General features: G+C 45.0%; 1 protein-coding gene across 4 annotated transcripts in view; it reads right to left on the minus strand.

The window, feature by feature from the left end:
- PCSK5 (proprotein convertase subtilisin/kexin type 5) overlaps positions 1-13,860 on the minus strand; it is a 226,911-nt gene extending 213,051 nt beyond the window's left edge. For 3 of the 4 annotated variants that reach the window (XM_053408620.1, XM_053408618.1, XM_053408622.1), the window contains exon 1: positions 13,280-13,860. In XM_053408620.1, coding sequence (XP_053264595.1) covers positions 13,280-13,480 — 201 coding nt within the window. In that variant the 5' untranslated portion in view covers positions 13,481-13,860. Of the gene's footprint in view, positions 1-12,791; positions 12,891-13,279 lie in introns of those variants that run through there. The other variant, XM_053408619.1, reaches the window with a different exon arrangement.
- Positions 13,861-17,372: the final 3,512 nt, after the last annotated feature.

The following is a 17,372-nucleotide window of genomic DNA, read 5'->3' on the forward strand; positions in this document are numbered from 1 at the left end:
ATCAAGGTTGATTAAGTAATTCCCTATCATCAACTCCAATATAGTTTACTGTGAAATAATAACGCTCCAACCCCTGGGTATTATTGGGGGTGAGTTTCATTCACTAAGTGATCTGTTGAGGTATTAAATATCCATCACACCATCTCATCCATTTATTTTATCAGCATCAACTGTCACAGCAGTAAAACTTTAACAGCCTTGTTAGACTTTCTACTGAATCAAAGTCTGCCCCATGTGCCTATCTGTAAAAAAAAAAAAAAGTTTAACAAAGCATTGAAAATGGTAAACACCATTCTACAGTTTGATATATCAGTAATAATATACATAGCATTTATTTCAACAATCCAAGAACCATTTATAAAGTCTATGCCATTGCAGGGAGAAGAAAAGGCGAAGCAGTAAATCCTGCACAAGTTCTGAGTGGAGTCCCTAAGATAGTTGGGACTTGCCTTGTAAGCCTCCTTCCAGCACCTCCGGAACCCAGCCTGGTGCCAAAGGCACGCAGGCCAACATTTTCTGCCCCAATCCCGCTGCCTGACCTTTGCTGGCTCTCTCTCTCTCTGCCTCCCCCGCCTATCCAAGGCTGCCAAGAGGCCTTCGAGGCCTGCAAGGCCACTGCCACTTTTTCTGTCGCCTCCCACAAGACCTGGCAGGCCGCTGCTGCTTCTTCACCGCCTCCTGCCACTGCAGCGAGGCCTGGCAAGCCGTCACGGCAGCCGCACCTCCAGAATCTGGCTGTGTACTTCTAGAAGCACACTTCTGGTGGCAGCTTCCAGAAGCACGTCAGTGTCAACAAGGCCGAGAGTGGGGTCCTGTCGCCTGAGCAGCGCAGGACCTCCATACACACTGGCCAGGCTTGCTCCTCAGGGACCCAGTCACTTTAGCACTGCTAACACAGCATTTGACTTCACTCCCAATGGAGGCATTGTCTCTTGAGACAGTCGGATGCCAACCACTGCAGGAATGAAATATTCAGCCTTGTTTCTTCAACCATCAATTCTGCAGAAATTGTTTAGGGGGGGCTATTGTCTCATCCAGGAACTAATATCAAGTGAATTTTATTTAAATATTGTTTACAACATTGGTGGAATCTACACACATATAAAAAAGCACCGAAAATGCTTTTTTTAAAAATAAAAAAAACACATTGATTTTGGCATAGCTCTCTTTTGCCATCTAGTGTCACATTTGTATACTGCACTTTACAACACATTTAAAACCTTTTATTTGCAGTTGTATAGCTGAGTCTACCGTCACTCAAAAATAGTTTGGCTGTAATCCTAAACATACTTACTAGGGAGTAAGTTCCATTAGTTCCATTTTTTCCCCCTCCAAAGCCTGCAGGGAAGTGAAAGAAAAGACCTACATTCTGCCTCTCCCTCAGTTCTCTGGGTCTTGCTGTGTTGGAGGGGGTAACGAAATAAGAGCACCCTTCACCTTTTAGTTTCATGCAGCATGCTGTGGACTTGGGAAAGTGGAGGAGTGTGCAAGGTGCTGGGGGGAGAGGGAGGACTGGAGCAGCATGACTGGCACATAGCTAAACTATCATAGGCTGATGCGGCCCACTAAGGGTGCATTGCATGAAGGCCTTCAAATTCTGCAGCCAGTACTGCTGTGAAGCAGATGTGAGTGTTGATGAGAGTATAGGCCTCCCCAAGCACTTACTGGTACTGTTCCCTGTATTATTAGACTGTTAACAGAAACATACAAATTGGTTAGCCCCTATGAAAATACATGCCTAAAAATGGGCATAAATACTGTACTGTTCTACATTTTAAACATTAGCCTTGGAGATAATCTGACTTTGGAGGAAGCAAATGTGCTGAATCCTGATCAACTATGATTTGTTCAGGGTCACAGTGGGCATCAGGGCTGCGGTCCTTGACAAAGCTGTTCTCCCGTATGCAACTTATCAGGAATGTTTTAGTATAAAAGCACAAATGTATTTCTGGCACAAAGCTGTGTTTACAGGAAATGGGGGAAGCCACAGGACTTAAGATGATACATCATTATACTGTAATTTTCATGGCTGCATTCAAATCTCTTGCTTCCCCCTGCCCCCACAAACTGTACCATGGTATTGTTGCTGTTGCAGCATTTATTTGAACTCTCTTCAGGAGATTGCATTTTTAGGATATACTTCCTCCCAGTGCGTTTTTTCTTAAAAATATATATGTTTAGGGGTACTCTCATTTTGACTCAAGAAAATCACCATTTTATAGTTCAGATCCAAAAAACCCCAAAGAAGATAACATAGTGAGAAACTATGTTCAGATCACATCTTTAGGAATGCTGTCTAGTGTCAAGCCTAAAGAAGTACATACCTCTGGTAGAGAGAGCATTTCATAGAAGAGGTGCAGGAGCTAGAGCTTCAGTCCTACACCAACCCCTGCAGTTACCTGTGGTCCTGAGTGAGAAGACATTAGGGTTGTAAGCAAAGAAAGGGCAAGGCCATTGTTCCATGTTGGAAAGAACCAGCTGTATTTGTGGAAGTTTGCAGGTCAAAGCCTGGCATCTCCAGAGAGGGTTGACCCTGCCTGAAACTTTGGAGAATCATTGCCAGCCAATGCAGACAACGTTGAGTGAGACGGATCACAAAATTGTAGGGTTGGAAGGGACCACAAGGATTATCTAGCTCAACCTCCTGCAATGCAGGAATCTTTTTGCTCAACACGGGACTTGGAACTCAGGACCCTGTGATTAAGTATCTACCTGCTGTACCAACTGAGCACCAACATGACATGACAGCTTCTTTTCCTAACTATCCAGATATCATCATAAGGAAATGGTGGCAGGAGTTGGGCTCAGCTTTTCAACAGCATTTTTAACTTTAAAAGTTATTATACCCTCCAATACATCTGCGTAGTTAAATGCCTCAGCTGCTGGCCATGGCAGATCCTAGAGACAAAAATACAAATAATCCTAACTGAGAGACTTTGAAGGATACCTGAACTGAACAGAATTGTATTATTAGTTAAAGGGAAAGTATTTCCATCCCTTTCAACCAATGTTGTCAGAAGTAATATCTGACAGCTCTTCATGCATAATACAAGAGCACACATCTAAATAAGCACATTTATATTTTGCAGAACATTGTAAATTTCCCACAATAATCTGCAACAGTGACACAATTTAACATTAATCTTGTCAAATCTGGGACAACAGGGAATGGTGCATGGGCATTAGGAGGGCAGGACAAATATATATATATATAAAATGTAACATAACATAATTGAATAACTAAGCTCCATGCCCAAGCATGAAGCTGGGCATGTTTAGCCTGGAGAAGAGGAGGTTAAGGGGTGATATGATAGCCATGTTCAAATATATAAAAGGATGTCACATAGAGGAGGGAGAAAGGTTGTTTTCTGCTGCTCCAGAGAAGCGGACACGGAGCAATGGATCCAAACTGCAGGAAAGAAGATTCCACTTAAACATTAGGAAGAACTTCCTGACAGTAAGAGCTGTTCGACAGTGGAATTTGCTGCCAAGGAGTGTGGTGGAGTCTCCTTCTTTGGAGGTCTTTAAGCAGAGGCTTGACAACCATATGTCAGGAGTGCTCTGATGGTGTTTCCTGCTTGGCAGGGGGTTGGACCCGATGGCCCTTGTGGTCTCTTCCAACTCTATGATTCTATGATTCTATAAGAATAAAGGTTTTATTTGAATTCTGCTGCATCTTTTTTCCTAGGAATACAGGTTGAGCATGAGGATGGGGAGAGCAGACCATAAATTATGAGAGAAAGGAGGATTTTTTTGGGTGTCCCTGCCCATTTGATTTTGTGTATCTGATGGTGTGTTTGGTATGGAGGGAGGAGTGTAAGTAGAATAAATATTCTTATATCTTGAAATATATAAAACCATTCTGCTGTAGTTCTTGGTTATGGTCCTGTGCGTTTGTGACAGTGGGTGAGATTTACTGGTTATGTGTTGCCTGCTTTTTGAACCCAAATCTGCAGCATGAGACAGAGTCTTTCTAGCCCTTCCTGGAGATGAGTTAGCAAAGTCTGCTGATGACACCAAGTTGTTCAGGGTAGCTTTTATCAAAAAGAGACTGCAAAGCACTCCAAAAAGCTCTCTCCAAACTGGGTAAATGAGCCTTGAAATGATAAATCTGATTCAGTGTTAACAAGTATAAAGTGATACATGCTGGGACAAAATGTTAGATTACATATATGCTGTTGAGGTCTGAGCTGGCGGTGGCTGACCAAGAACTAAGATCTTAGGGTCATAGCGGAAAGCTCAGTTAAGATGTTGTGGTTAAGATGTTGTGTGCCAGGTTGTGGCAGCAGTAAAATTGGTGAATTATAGTGTAGTGACCATTAGGAAAAGCATTGAAAACAGAAACTGGAAATACCATAATGGCCTTATACAAGACAATGGTGCAGCGGCACTTGGAATACTGTGTGTAATTCTGGTTACCACGTCTCTTAAAGGATAGCATAATGCTGGAATTTATTTTAGAAATGGTGGGTCATCACTCTACTTTTGTAAAGGTTTGCATGAGAGTTCCTGAATCATTTTCATTTAAGTGCTTTTCTTTACAGAAATAAAAACATTCAACTTTGAAAATAATCATGTTCTGTTGACATGAATGGACAGAATGAAACAATATCTCTCACTGGCAGCTCCACGTATCTGTGACTTTGCAAATTGGGGGGGGGGGGGGAAGGTTCTCTGCTGTCTGTAGGACTAGGACCTGGGAGACCACGATTCAAATCCCCACTCAGCCATGAAGTTCACTGGGTGTTACTGTCCTATACATGCCTAAATTTAAGTCTCACTGTGTTTTCTGTATGAGCTGTTTTGTTATGGCTGGTCACAACTTTCCAAATACCACAAATTGCAAAAAGAACCAAATAAATTTGATCTGCACCAAGTTTTGGCAAGCCATAAGTAGCACTAAGCACACTGCGTAAGATGCCTGGCCATTAACCCTAATGAGAGCATGCTCTCCATCTTATTGCTATACCTCCATCACTGCCCCCTCTTCAAAAAAGTAGGTAGTGGTTTTTTGTTTACTCTTTTAATTATGCCTGGACATTGCAATTCCAAGATAAAAACCAGCAAGAACTGTTAAGTCTCTTTCATACACTTATATAGTTTATATTTGCATAACTTTCTGATTTGTAAAAATGATTTTTCAATTTATTAGAATGCATTGTTTCACAAAAAGTTAACTTGGGTTTTCTAATATTAGCAGAAGTCTACTTCTGAGAGTTCCACTAAATTAACGCTTTGAATCACTGCTGCACTGATTGTAACTAAGGGGTATTATTAATTAATTAAGTAATTAAATTTGTATACCGCCCTATACCCACAGGTCTCTGGGCAGTTCACAAGATTTTTTGATGTGAAGTGAGGGGGCCACAGTATTCCTGAACATCCACTATTTGGGTTTTTTATATTTTTTGTGACTGTTCACTGGTATTCACAGTGTGTCTTGTTTGTTGCTCCTGCACAATTCCCTCTCACAAACTTCCTCTTCTTGTCCTGGGACTCCAGTCAAACTGGGGTCTTATAGTAAATGTGATATATAGTGATATATATAGTCAGTGCTTTTTTTCTTTAAAAAAATATATATTTAGGGGAACTCCCATTTTGACTCAATAAAATCACCATTTTATAGTTCAAATCGGGGAAAATACAGTAAATGGACAAAAGTACAAAGATTCACAAAATGTTTAGGCGTATGCGTACCCCCAGAAAAAACACTGTATATAGTGCTATGTGAAGCTGAGGCTCATGAGAAGAGAAGACTCCCTGGAAAAGACCCTGATGTTGGGAAAGATGGAGGGCACAAGGAGAAGGGGACGGCAGGGGACGAGATGGTTGGACAGTGTTCTCGAAGCTCCCAGCATGAGCTTGACTAAATTGTGGGAGGCAGTGGAAGACAGGAGTGCCTGGCGTGCTCTGGTCCAGGGGGTCACGAAGAGGCGGACACGACTAAACGACTAAACAACAACATAGTGCTATGTAGCTCAGTAGATTTGGCTATGTGATGTCATGGAGGCAATTCAGAGTGAAGGCAGAAAGCATAGCCTTCGTTCTGAAGAAGTGCCAGGAAGGAAGCCAGGATGCAAACAGTTTCATATCTGAAAATGTTTTACAGTCCTGAAATTTGCTGAAGAGTGAGGTAGTTTTCAGGGAGAGGAAAAAAGTTTCTGCAGTGTGCCTATTTCAGTTAAGCATAACCTTAAATGTTGGAGTAGCATTTTTCAACATTTGACCATATTTTAACAGTATTTGAGAGGTTAACTGACTATTTTCGATTAGTGAAATAGTCAACTACTACTTCTCTCAAAATTAATTTAGTATCAATATTAACAGTTTTCTCAAGAACTGGTTTGTAAGATCTGACTCTTGTCTTCTCTTTTAAAAAATATTTCCTGTTACTCATAAGTTCTGAAGAATTTCCTCATTCACTGAAGTCTAAAGTTTTCTATTCCTTTGGGCCTTTTGGCCCAAAACTTCATCATATTAAAATCAACATTTTAAGCCTTCCATTGACTTTCAGAAGTTCAAGGTTAATGTTTGTCTTTGCTAATCCTCAAATGAGGCCCCAATCCTATGCACACTTATCTAAGAGTAAGCCCCATTGAATTACTGTTTTGTTTGTGTAGGAGTATGAAAACTTTCAAGTTAAACAGTAACCTTAATTAGGCAGAACTGCAAGAAAATTTACAGAGAGAAAAAAAATTGTTCCAGATTTATTTCCTCCCTGCCCCCTTCAAATATGATGGTTGTAAGGCAGGGTCCTCAAACTTTTTAAACAGGGGGTCGGTTCACTGTCCATCAGACACTGTTGGGGGTCGGACTATAGTTTGAAAAAAATATGAATGCTCAGTGCTCAAACATATATATACTGCAACATTATTAAAAATCCACAATAATAAATAGGTTTTAGATTTTGATGCCAGACTGTCACCCTGGTTCTGCCCCACTCCACCCTTTTAAAATTTACTAAGAATTTCACTCAAAGAACTTCTCCCTAAATGAGCTTAGGGAAGAAGTGTGAAGTTAACGCAGAGACGGGGAACCAAGCAGCCCATTCCTTCTGGGTTGAATTTACTCCCAAAGGCACACAGCTCAGGACCCAATTCTAAAGCCCTGAGTGTGCCCTCTTGCACCCCAGAGACAGAGTCGTTTTCTCACGAGTAACCCTGGTCAAAAGAGAAGGAGCAGCTCAAGAGGCTGGGGAATTGTGGATTGCAGCTTGGACCTGTTTGTACTACTGCAGTTCCCTAACCAAGGAGCCTCCCTTCATTATGGGGAAGCCTCTTTTTAAAAATCCTGATATCGGAGATCTCTTGGGAAACGAGACAAGGCCTGGGCGACGCCACGGAGCCGACCCGGGTGGGAACGGAGCAGAGGAGAGCAACAAAAAAGAAACAGACTGCAAACCCCACCTTGGCTGGTCAGTTTCTTGAATGGGGAAATAAACAAAAAGACGGGCCATGGAAACCGAGAGAGGTGTTTGCCACTGACTTCAAGCGGGACATGTGCGTCGTGTGAGATCCGTGTGTGCCGAGACCGGGAAGAGGCGCCCAAGGACAGAGGGGGAGGCAGAATGAGGGGTTGGGGAATGAGCTTGAGGCAGAGCCTGAGGCTGAGGTAAACCTGGTGTGGCGTTTCCACCTCGGACTTTGCAGCGGGTTCTGAAATGGCCAGGCAGGCTGGATTTAGGACCCTGGGGGCTGGATGTGGCCCGTGCGCCAGAGTTTGAGGACCCCTGTTGTAAGGTGTCTGCTTGAGGGGGGTGGGAATCAAAGAACTAGTCAGAAAATGGGGTAAACGGAATATGAATAAAATTATACACAATTTCTTTTACAAATTCACATAGAAACGTGAATATGAACAAGAATAGTTTGTCACCTCTTAAGAATTCCTGACAGGGCTACTACTGCCTTTCTGACCTCTTACCTCATGTCCTAAAAGTAAACCTGCTAAGGTAAACTAGTTTGTTACCTGTTAAAAATTGCTGACAACATAATCACTGCCTTTCTGACCTCTTACTTATTGTCCTAAAAGTAAACCAATTAAACAACCTCCCTGGGAGTATTTGCTATTTTTTGGAATACAAAGGACAGCAAAAAACCAGAGACCTTGGATTCTTAGGTAATGGCAGATATATGTGACCCAGCATCCATTGAACTATAGATGTATTAGAGCAGTATTTAGTCATCTTTCACCTCTGTCAAGTTAATAATATTAATACCATTTTAATACCAATTTTGTTTATTATACTAGTATATGACCATTCTCTCTAATGAAGTGTTCCAAATTAAATTGCTTGCATAATTGAATGGCAGCTTGTCATATAAAATACTTTGACATGTGAGATAATTCAGTGCAGCAATATTAATCAAAATCTGAGATGTAGGAGGGTTGGGGTTTTTTCGTTTTTTGTTTTTTTTTAAGTGATCTGCCATGGAACAATCCCACAGGAGAAAATAACAGTGGTTACCCAGACCTCATTGCTGGTTGCGAAGGGGCCCCCAGACCTGTTCAAGCTTCACGGTCTCAAAAAAGGAAGGTCCACCACTGCATAGATGTTAAAAAGCATGTGGGAGAGGGCAGAGCCCTGAGGCTCCCTACAAGTGATTGCCCAGGGGTCCAACACCACTTTCTGGACACGGCCCAGGAGGAAGGAGCTGTACAAGCAGTGCCCCCAGCTCCAAACTCCTGTAGACGGTCCAGAAGGATGCCATGGTCATTGGTATCAAAAGCCGCTGAGAGATTCAGCAGAACCAGGAAACAGTTTTCACCTCTGTCCCTAGCCCGCCAGAGATCACTGACCAGCTTGACCAAGGCGGTTTCAGTCCTATGATGGGGCTTGAATCCCAATTGGAAGGGGTCCAAATGGTCCACATCCTCCGGATATTCCTGGAGTTGTTCAACGACCACCCACTCAATCACTTACATTTCCCAGATAATAAAGTTACTTTTGAAAGAAGTTGTGAAGTCTACTTCTTTCTTATAGAAAGGTGATAATTGCAGTAAGTACTAAAAGGTCAAGATGTTTGTTTGTACCTGCGAGGGTCACATATAGTTCATTGATGGGTATATCTTATAGTAAAGCAATGCTAGCTGGACCAATGCCATGATCTGTACTCATCAACAATGTAAAAATCCACACTAGCACATCATTACAATACTGTAATGGTTGGGAATATGTTTTGCATGCAGGAGAGCCAAGGTTCATCTCCACTTGAAAAAGTCACAAGTAACATAGCTAGGAAAGAAACACTCTGCCAGAGAGCTTCTACCAATTAGAGGAGGCAGCCCTGTAGTAGATGGGGAAATGGTTTGACTAAGCAGAACGTAGCTTGAGAGACGGCCTTCTCCCTATCCATTGCCCAGGAATGGAAGATTTGAGACCAGGCAATAATTGGCCACATTGGTTGGTGTTGTTGTTGTTTTTTTTAAGTGGCTCTTTAAGGGGCTCAGGGAAGATACCCTCACAGAAGGAAACATTCACCACCCCACAGAGCCCATTGCCCAACCCGCCTGGCTTGTTTTTATGAGTCATGATTGGTAAGGATCAAGGAGACAGGTGGTTGCTTTCACTCGTCCTATCCACAACCTCGGAAATAACCGGTTGAAATTGATCTCACATAACCTGATTAGACAGAGCTCTGGAACTCTCTAATAGTGGAGGCTATCTCTTTCTGAATCTGAGAAATCTGTTCTCCTTGCAGACTTGTCCAATATTTATCTTCCCCAAGTTGAAGCTTAACTAGTATTTTATTAATACTACCAGTGTGTGGCATTATTACATATAAGCAATCTCATGACACCTATTCACTGTATTGCTTGAGTAACCTAACAATAGTACTATGTGTACATGCAATATATAATTCACGCCTATATGTCTTATTGAGCCATGGAGCATGAGAAAATAATAATCTGGGATTTTTTAAAAAAATCTAATCAATTCTGTTATCTATCTATCTATCATCTATCTATCATGTTGCTATGATTCAACTATAGAAACAGAAGTAAGAATAACCAATACCAAAATACAGGAAGAGTTTAGAATTGTCGATGTTATTACACAAAATGCTGCTTCTAGTCAAGATCAGCATAGAATGACACTTCAGTATTTGCATTATTGTGCTCATTTATCTAACAGTTTTTATTAACTGACTGAGCACCAACAGGTAGACTGTAGATCAGTTCCTTTTGACTGTATTTTAGTGTATACAACTTCAGTAGCTGACATCAACTTTTATTATGCAAAGATTTCTACACTGCCTGTGCAGTAACACTTTATTTTCATAGAAGATGAGAGAAAGCTCTTCAAATTAAGGGCCATAATAAACTACTTTTTGAAACTTTCACTGTAATCATGCAGTATGTGTGAACTGATTTTATGACACAACATAACAAAAATGAACAAGTGTTACTGTCCTTTGATCTGAGCTAGTTGGTAAGGGAGAGGTTGATAGTATGATAGCTCGGGTGTATTTTATGGGTTCTTACAGCATAAAATAAAGATCTGTATTGTATAGGTTGAAACTGGTGCCCTAGACTTCTGCCTTTGTGTAATAAATATGTTAACCAGAAGGAAACACTATCCTGTACTGGGGTCATAAAGAATAAGTGCAAAACTCTTATTGTGTGTTATTTTAACCATGCCATCCATGGCTTATGCTCTGGGTTACATGCTTCACACCTTGGCTGGCTAAGTGCCATGAAATGTGTGATGTGTTATCACGGAGACTTTGTCAGTAATGAGAATCTATTTTTCCATCTTTTCTAGAATGACAGTTTAGCAGCAGGGTATTTTCTAAGTGTTACTGCATGCAGCAGGTGTTTCCTTACTGAGTGACTGCATTTGTCTGGGTCCAAGTATTTTCTCATTGCCTTTTTCTTTTTTGGCAGGGGGATGTAGCTAGTTCCAGGTGTTTGCTAACCAAACATCTGTGGATTCTGCAAATTCCAGGTGTTTCCTATACGAGTAAATTTAAATCAAGTCAGATAAGTGCAAGCCCACTTTAATTCAAACATTAGACATCTCCCAAACATCTGCATTAAAGAACCTGCCAACCGCATATATGGAATGAAAAGTCAGTAGAAATACCACTGAAGCTTAAGTACTTTTCTAAAGCACTTTGAAAGTTACATAGTGTTCCTCAAAACGTTTATTGAAGACTTGAACATTTCTTCTACAAACCTGAACACCTACACCTCCTCTTGCATAATGGTTTCAGCACTCCCTGGATTTTAGCAGGACAGCTGAATTTTTAGCCACTCTCTAGATGCTCCTGACAGTCAATTAGTTGAGCATGTCATGTCAATTGGCATTCATTGTTCCCATTATTTCCAATGGTCATGGGGTCACCAACCTTTTGGGGCTCATGGACACATATGCAAACCAGAGAAACTTGCTGCGAGCAGCAGAAACACAACCAAGCACACATCGCAACACATTATATTGGATACAACAGAATTTTAATTTCAAGCCTTATTTCAAGTGGAGGGAGGGGATGCTGTGAGGACCAGGGAAAGCTTTTTGTAGGGATATGTGCAACCCAGTTGGCAACTCTCTCAGTGGGCCTTCAGACAGCCTCCACTGTTTTCAGTGTGTATTCTCGTCATTCATTTTCCTATGTCCCCTCAACAAAGGTCCGTGGTCAGCACAAGGCATCATGCAGTAGCAAAGCCTCTGTAACTTTCCCCATCATTCAGCTTAAAAAATAAATCAACATGATTAAGTCTTTACCCACTATCAGAAATTTGTTTAATTAAGGGGGGGGGCTTGAGGTTCTAGCACAACTGAAGTTTCAGCATCAGATTCAGAAGCCTGTGTCCTAATTGCAGAAGAGTGGAGTTGATGGAGTGGGGTTCGCTTACTCCATCTGTGTTCAAAGGTATTCCTAATTATACTTCCCGAATGCGGGGGGGGGGGGGAATCCCTAGTAGTGAAAAGTTCCAGGGCTGATGCCTAATGGTACAAATGTGATCCTGTCTCCCGCCGCCCCCGCTGCCTTCTCTGTTATGCTGGCTGAAGCCGAGGCGAAATCTTGGCCCGTCTATGAGGAGGGACACACACCATCTGCTTGTTAAAATGTTGATTTCCATTTGCTGTGCTCAAAGTCCACTGCAGAAAGAGCAAGGGAGAGCTCAGGACACGGGGAAGGGCCAGGCTGTAAACTGCGAGAGCTCCGACTACTAGCTGCTTAGGGCGGGGGGGGGAGAGCTGCCCCCCCCCCAGCAACAGAATGAAAACCCGGAGAGAAGCAGAGCAAGCACCCGGGCAGATGCATCAAATTCCTGCTTTCTGACTCAGGCGCCGGAGCCCCACCAGCTCCAGCCCTTCGGGGCGCGGGGAGGATTCCAGGGGAACCGAGAAATCCACCTGGTCGGCAGCGCAGCGCGCGGCTCCTGCTCCCCTCGCGGCGCCCTTGGTTTGCGTCCCAGCTTTCGGCGCGATTGTCACCTTTTTACGACCGACGAAGGGACACAAACCAAACCGGCGCCGCCTCCTCCGCCCTCCACTTCCCCCTCCTCGGAGATTTAAAGCCGGGAGCCATTCCTTCCGATTAACGCCCAGCCCTATTAGCCTGTCTTCAGCAAGCAGCCTGGAGGCAAAGCCCCACCGGAAAGGTGTGAGGGATTCAAACGCAGGCAGAGCCAGCTGCGTGTTCCGGGCGGCGGGTGAGTTCTGGGGCGCCTTAAAGAATAGCCGAAGCCCAAGAGTGAGCAAATCCACGGGCTTGTCTTCCGGGCAGGGCGCGAGCCTCGGCGGCAGCGGAGAAGACAGGGAGAGTCGTCGTCCCCCCCTTTACCTCTTCAACACAGGAAGTTTGGGAAGGGCTGCTCAGCGGCTTGGCTCTTTCCCCGTTTTCAGAAGCTGCCGAGCAGCGCCCCATTGCAGCCCCGGGGCGAAGGAAGATGCCCCCGTCGGAGGGAGCTTTCCTCCCGCCGCCCTCCCCAGCCTCCTCGCAGTCCTCCCTCCCTCTCTCGCTCCGCTTCCCCCCAGCCCGCCTCTCCCCTTCCCCAGTCGGCCTGCCCTTCTTCCCCCCGGGTCTCAACTCCGCAGCCGTCGAAACACTTCCCTCCCAGCCCGCGAGTTGCTCCTCCAGAACTCTGGGGCGCGCACGAGGAGGAGGGAAGACCTGGCCAGACCTCTACCTGCCCTTTGCGCCGCCCGCCCGCCGCAGGAGATGACCGCGGAGGGGCGTCCGCTTCCCGGCCTGGCCGCCGCCTCCCCCTCCCCGCCCGGCGGGACGCGAAGCCGTGGGGCGAGCGCGGGGCCCTTCGGCCGGAGGGTTACCTGTCCTATATTGATGTAGCCGTACTTGCTAGCTATCCTGTTGGCTTCTTGGTTCCCGCCGGTTATCCGCACCGCCCAGTGGTTGGTGTAGAGGCGAGTCCTGCAGGCGGGGAGCAAGAAGCCCAGCCAGAGGGTCAGCAGGCACAGCAGGTCCGCTCCGCTCCGGACTCCGCAGCAGCCCCAGCCGCTCTTGCAGCCCATCTTGGCGGCGACGCGGGCGCGAAAAGACCTCGCCGGGGGCGCCTTGTTGTTCCGAAAGAAACTTCTCTCCGCTCCTTCCTCGGCTCCTTCGGGCTTCCCCGCTCACCTCCGGGCACCTTCGCCCGCCGCGGGAACCGAGAGCGACCTCGGGCAGGAAGCCAGCCAGAACTTGGACTCAGCGCCTGGGCGCTCCGAGGGGCTTCACTGGCCCAGCGCCGCAGCCAGAAGCGCCTCCACGTTGCCCAATTCTCCTCCAGGCGCCGAAAGTTTGTTTGTTTCTCCAGAAAACCCCGAGCCTCCCGCCCCACTTTCTGCAGCGCGCGTCCTTTTCCTTGCGCCACGAGAGTCTCGGGGGAGAAGGGAGGGAGGGAGGAGGGGGCTGCCTCTTTCTCGCGCTTCTCGGGGGCTTTCCTCTCGGCGCTCGGTGCCGTCTCGCTCTCCTTCCCCGTCTCCTCCTCACTTGTGCAGAGTCGAAGCAGCAGCAGGCGGCAGTGTGTGAGTCTTGGCAGCCGAGCGCCCCAGCTCAGTCAGGCTCGGTCGCCTCCCTCTCCCCCCCCTCCTCCTCCTCCTCCTCGCCGCCCTCCCGGTTCTGGAGGGGGAACGCGGAGAGCGAGTGGAAATGGCAGCAGCAGCAGCCGCCGCCTTCTCCGCATATAAGAGCTTCTCGATTCCCCTCCCGTCCGATGCCCGCCGTCTCTCCGTCTCGCTCGCTCTCCTCCGGGCGCACGCCTGGTCCTAGCGCTTCCCGATTCTGACTCGACTGGGAAGACGTGAGCCAGGCGGGGAGGGAGGGGAGTCGCTTTTTAAAAAAGAGTACAGCCCGTGGTGCCTTTTTGGACAGACAGAAAGGAACGTGCAAGAAATACAGTTTACTAGTATTTTAAAATGCGGGCAACTGCGCTGGGCCGCGAGAGCGAGAATCCACGCAGCAGCAGCAGCAGCAGCAGCAGCAGCAGAACTCGCTGAAAGACCCCCTGAAAGTCCCAAGCAGGGAGCATGTGCTTCAGTGCCACAGTACTCTTCTTCCTGGAGCCTGGTTTAAAAAACAACAGGTGGGGGGGGGGGAGAGATGTAGTTAAAACAAAAGCAAAATGTTCCTAGACAGGGTGAAGAGCTGAGTCTGCAGGAAGGCATAGTCTTCAAATGTTTCTTTCCGGAAGCTTTTTGCACCGTCAGGCTGAGTGGTGCTTCCAGACACATGTTTATTGTGGGACTGGTGTTCGTCATACAAACAAGTTTAAAAGCAACACACTAAATTATTGCCAGCTATCCATTTGCTATATCTCAATGATCCATTTACAGTGAAGCTCCCATCTGGAAGTTTCTTACTGAGTTTCTTATGCCCACTATATGAGCGTAGCCAGGGTTTTTGTTGGGGGGGAAAGAACGTCATTTGCGTTGATTTGGGGGGCAGATTTGGCTATGCCTGTGGTCCCCAACAAAGCTCTTATGGTAGGGGAAGGCCCTTGAAGATATAAAAGCCAGCTACTTGGTGGATCTGTTTCTAGCACTAATTGGAGTACACAAGCCACTGAATACCAGTGCATAATAGTAGAGGTAAAACCAGTTATTTGTTAATTTGGTGATTAGATTGGCACATTAATGATAGTTTTAAAACATGAATTTGTGTTGAATTGTGAATTTTATAGAAGCTTTATAAACTTCTGTGTTTCAGCTGAGCAAACATGGGAAATGGCATGGCAGAAGATTTAAGGTTACTTCAAAGTAATCACCAAAGGTTTTAGTTAGTTAAGAAAGTTAATGATTAGACAGAATCATTAACATCTTCGGTTTTTGTACACCAGTTTCATCATACCCAAGGCTCATCAACAGTGTCACCAGATCAGAAGCAATCCAAAAGCAGTTGAAAAGGAACAGACCATGATTGTTATGAAGACAAGCTGGTAAGACCCTCAGGCTCTCGCACTCTTCCCCCCTCCTCTTCACACAAAAAGGAAATGGAAGGTTTCCATTCCTGGTCGCTTGAAACCAGTGTTTCTCAGGTTGTAGGTCAGGTGGGCTTCAGTACTGCACCCCTGCCCCAGCCACACCTTAGCCTTTTGGTTGGGCTACTGCCAGCAGCAGCTCTCTACATATGCAGTGCTTAGACAGGGTTGAGGCAACTTGAGCGTGAAGCTGTGGCATAGAAAACTGGAGGAAGAAGAGAAGAAAGGAAATGGGTAATGGAAATCCAGAATGGCCCTGGGAATGTGAGTGCAGATGAATGGAGAAGTGAAAGGGGTGATCAAAATGAGGGAGAGGAAATGGAGTGTCCAGGGCTGCACACCTGCCCCTTCTGCTTCAGATATACATATCTGCACCCCAGCACTTGGGTCGTCCTTCCTTCTCACCCATCGTCCCACACAACAAGGAAGCATCTCATTCTTTTTTTGAGGACAGGACAAGTCCAAGATATTTTGCTGCCGGATGGAAAGAGCCTGGTGTCCTCCTCCATTCCATGCACTGAAGCTGATCCAACTGTACTTCAACACTGGCAATGAAGGGCCCTGATGATCCCTCCCATATAAAAGCTGTGTTTGTCAGGCGGGGGAGCCCTGCAGATGCAGCCCATGATTTGTGCAAGTGCAACATTTTTATAAGACTCAAGTTGGTCATTTTATGCAGAAAACTGAATCCTGTCATAACATGAGTTACTATCTTATATGTACAGTTGTGTCAAAAAGTTGTGCCATAAGTTTATGCTGTTATGTATAGATCTCATGCAGCCCTGATGCGACTGATATATATTTAGAACTATTATTGTAAACCATCTGGGCAGTTTTAGTCTTATCACCAACTAATAAGTTTGTTCCATGACCTCCAACACAAGCACCCACCCACCCCAATTCCTTTTGGGTATTAACTGTCTACTTGTAATGTTCTTCCAGTACTCCAGTGCAGATATATTTCAAGTAATCAAGATGTACACGGGTTCTAAGAAAGACTTTCTGAGAGTTTGACGAAAGCACTCTCTTGAGAAAACAGTTACGACTCTTTTCATCTTCTACTTCAAATACACAACAGCATTATCAATAAAGTGACTTTCTCTCCCATATCCACTTCCTCCCTTCTTGGTACTCATAGGCTTTATTTGTCTCTAATGTAACTATGTAGTAGAATTAACCTCATATAGATAAGTGTTCATTGACGGGTTAATAACAGGAGGATGTCGACCACAGTATGAAGCTTAAAAAAGCAGCATTCACCAATGTGTGGCCCTCCAGTTGTTTGGTTTTGAACTGCAACTCCCACCAACTACAGCTGTTTTTGATATGTGCAGCAACTGGCAAGCATACAGAGAGACCTAAGCAAAGAACGCTGAGGACCAGGTTACTCGGGACAGCCATGTGGTGCCCCCCAGATGTTGTGGGACTACAACTCCCATCATCATTGACCGTACATTGGCTGCTCCTGAGGTGACTGGATATTGTTCTACGGCTCTGTGATGGAAGGGCATGTTGTTAAAGGAGATGAGTGTCAGGAGGGAAAGCTACATTTGAATGGCAATATTTGAGCAGTCAATGTGACATAATCCTAATTAATTGGGATTAATGTGATTAATCCTAATTAATCACTAGATATTAATATATTTTCCAATTTATTCCTTATAAACAAAATCATGAATTACCCTTGATTTCCCCCCTTCAGCTTGGAGAACTGGAGCTTGTGTCAAGAATGTGAATATGTATGTATGCTGTGCTTAAGAATGAGGGGAAGTTATTTACATAGCCATCCCCTTCAATTTACAGCTCCCCCTCTCTCAGGGAGTCCTGTCCAGGTCAGTAGGTTTGAGCTGGCATAAGCAAATTAAGGATAATGACTTCTGTGAAAAATACTTTTGTTTCTGTTCTGTATTCCCATCAGAAGAAGAGATAAAATAAAGATGAATTTT

Source organism: Podarcis raffonei, chromosome 11, assembly GCF_027172205.1.
Source record: "Podarcis raffonei isolate rPodRaf1 chromosome 11, rPodRaf1.pri, whole genome shotgun sequence".
NCBI classification, from domain to species: Eukaryota; Metazoa; Chordata; class Lepidosauria; order Squamata; family Lacertidae; genus Podarcis; species Podarcis raffonei.